The 1,148-nt window shown below is 41.6% G+C and overlaps 1 protein-coding gene across 1 annotated transcript in view; it reads right to left on the bottom strand.

Moving 5' to 3' along the window:
• The window catches only part of FNBP1 (formin binding protein 1), a 119,902-nt gene that overhangs the window by 14,439 nt on the left and 104,315 nt on the right, over positions 1–1,148 (bottom strand). Inside the window, exon 10 of the mRNA XM_011971202.1 lies at positions 423–446. Within this exon, the coding sequence (XP_011826592.1) occupies positions 423–446 (24 nt within the window). The remainder of the gene's footprint in view (positions 1–422; positions 447–1,148) is intronic.

The following is a 1,148-nucleotide window of genomic DNA, read 5'->3' as shown; positions in this document are numbered from 1 at the left end:
CCTGGGGGACAGAGTGAGACTCTTGGTCTCCTGAAAGAAAAAAAAATCAAACCCCTGCTTGTTGACAGCTTCCCCCCACCCCAAAATAGCACAAGCTCTGTGTAATACTACCTCTTCAGAGTTTGGTTTTTTTGTTTTGTTTTGTTTTATAGTTTTTTTTTGAGACAAGGTTTCATTCTATTACCCAAGGCTGGAGCAGCCTCGACCTCCTGGGCTCAATCAATCCTCCTGCCTCAGCCTCCGGTACAGCTGGGATCACAGGCACAGACCACCATGCCCGGCTAATTTTTGTATTTTTTTGTAGAGTCAGGTTTCACCATGATGCCCAGGCTGGTCTAGAACTCCTGGGCTCAAGTGATCTGCCTGCCCCCACCTCCCAAAGTGCAGATATTACAGGCGTGAGCCACCACACCTGGTACCACATCTTTTTTCTTTTGTCTTTTTTTTTTTTGAGACATGGTCTCACTCTGTCACCCAGGCTGGAGTGCAGTGGCGCAGTGATAGCTCACTGCAACCTTGAACCCCTGGGCTCAGGCAATCCTCCTGCCTCAGCCTTCCAAAGCACTGGGATTCCAGGCATGAACCACCAGGCCCAGCCAGCACTTCACTTCTTTGCTGCCTTCAGAGTAATGGTATAAAGCAACAATTCAATACCAAGTTGGTAAAATACTTTGTGTTTCAAACAGAAAGACTGCCTAAAAATATTACCTTTTGCTGCTAGCACCCAGAAAAACAATGGGAAATAAGGAAACCCTGGCAGCTGAGAAGGCCTCCTAGTCAACAGATCCAGTTTTTCCCAAGTTCATACTGTGGATAAACTTGTAGTTCATTTAAGTGTCTAGATCTCTTTCCTTCATGTAGAGGCCTTAATCAAAGTCTCTCCTCAGGATTTTATTTCACAGCCTAAGAAATGTTTAATTTAATAAAATATTCTTTTTTTTTAGGGTTGGATCCATTACCGGATACTGAGTTGTGTTAAAAAAAATTATGTATATACATACACACGTCTATATATATATAAAAATATATATATAAATCATCATAAAATACTATCCTAGGTTATCAATAGTGTGCTTATAGTGCTGATCTTATTCCTAGTTGAATTGTCACAGTTGACCACTGTCCATTATTTTAGGATATTCCTTTTT

This window comes from Mandrillus leucophaeus, unplaced genomic scaffold (assembly GCF_000951045.1).
Source record: "Mandrillus leucophaeus isolate KB7577 unplaced genomic scaffold, Mleu.le_1.0 Scaffold99, whole genome shotgun sequence".
Taxonomy (NCBI): domain Eukaryota; kingdom Metazoa; phylum Chordata; class Mammalia; order Primates; family Cercopithecidae; genus Mandrillus; species Mandrillus leucophaeus.
Note: the sequence above shows the minus strand (reverse complement) of the source record. Positions and strands in the feature narration are given on the sequence as shown.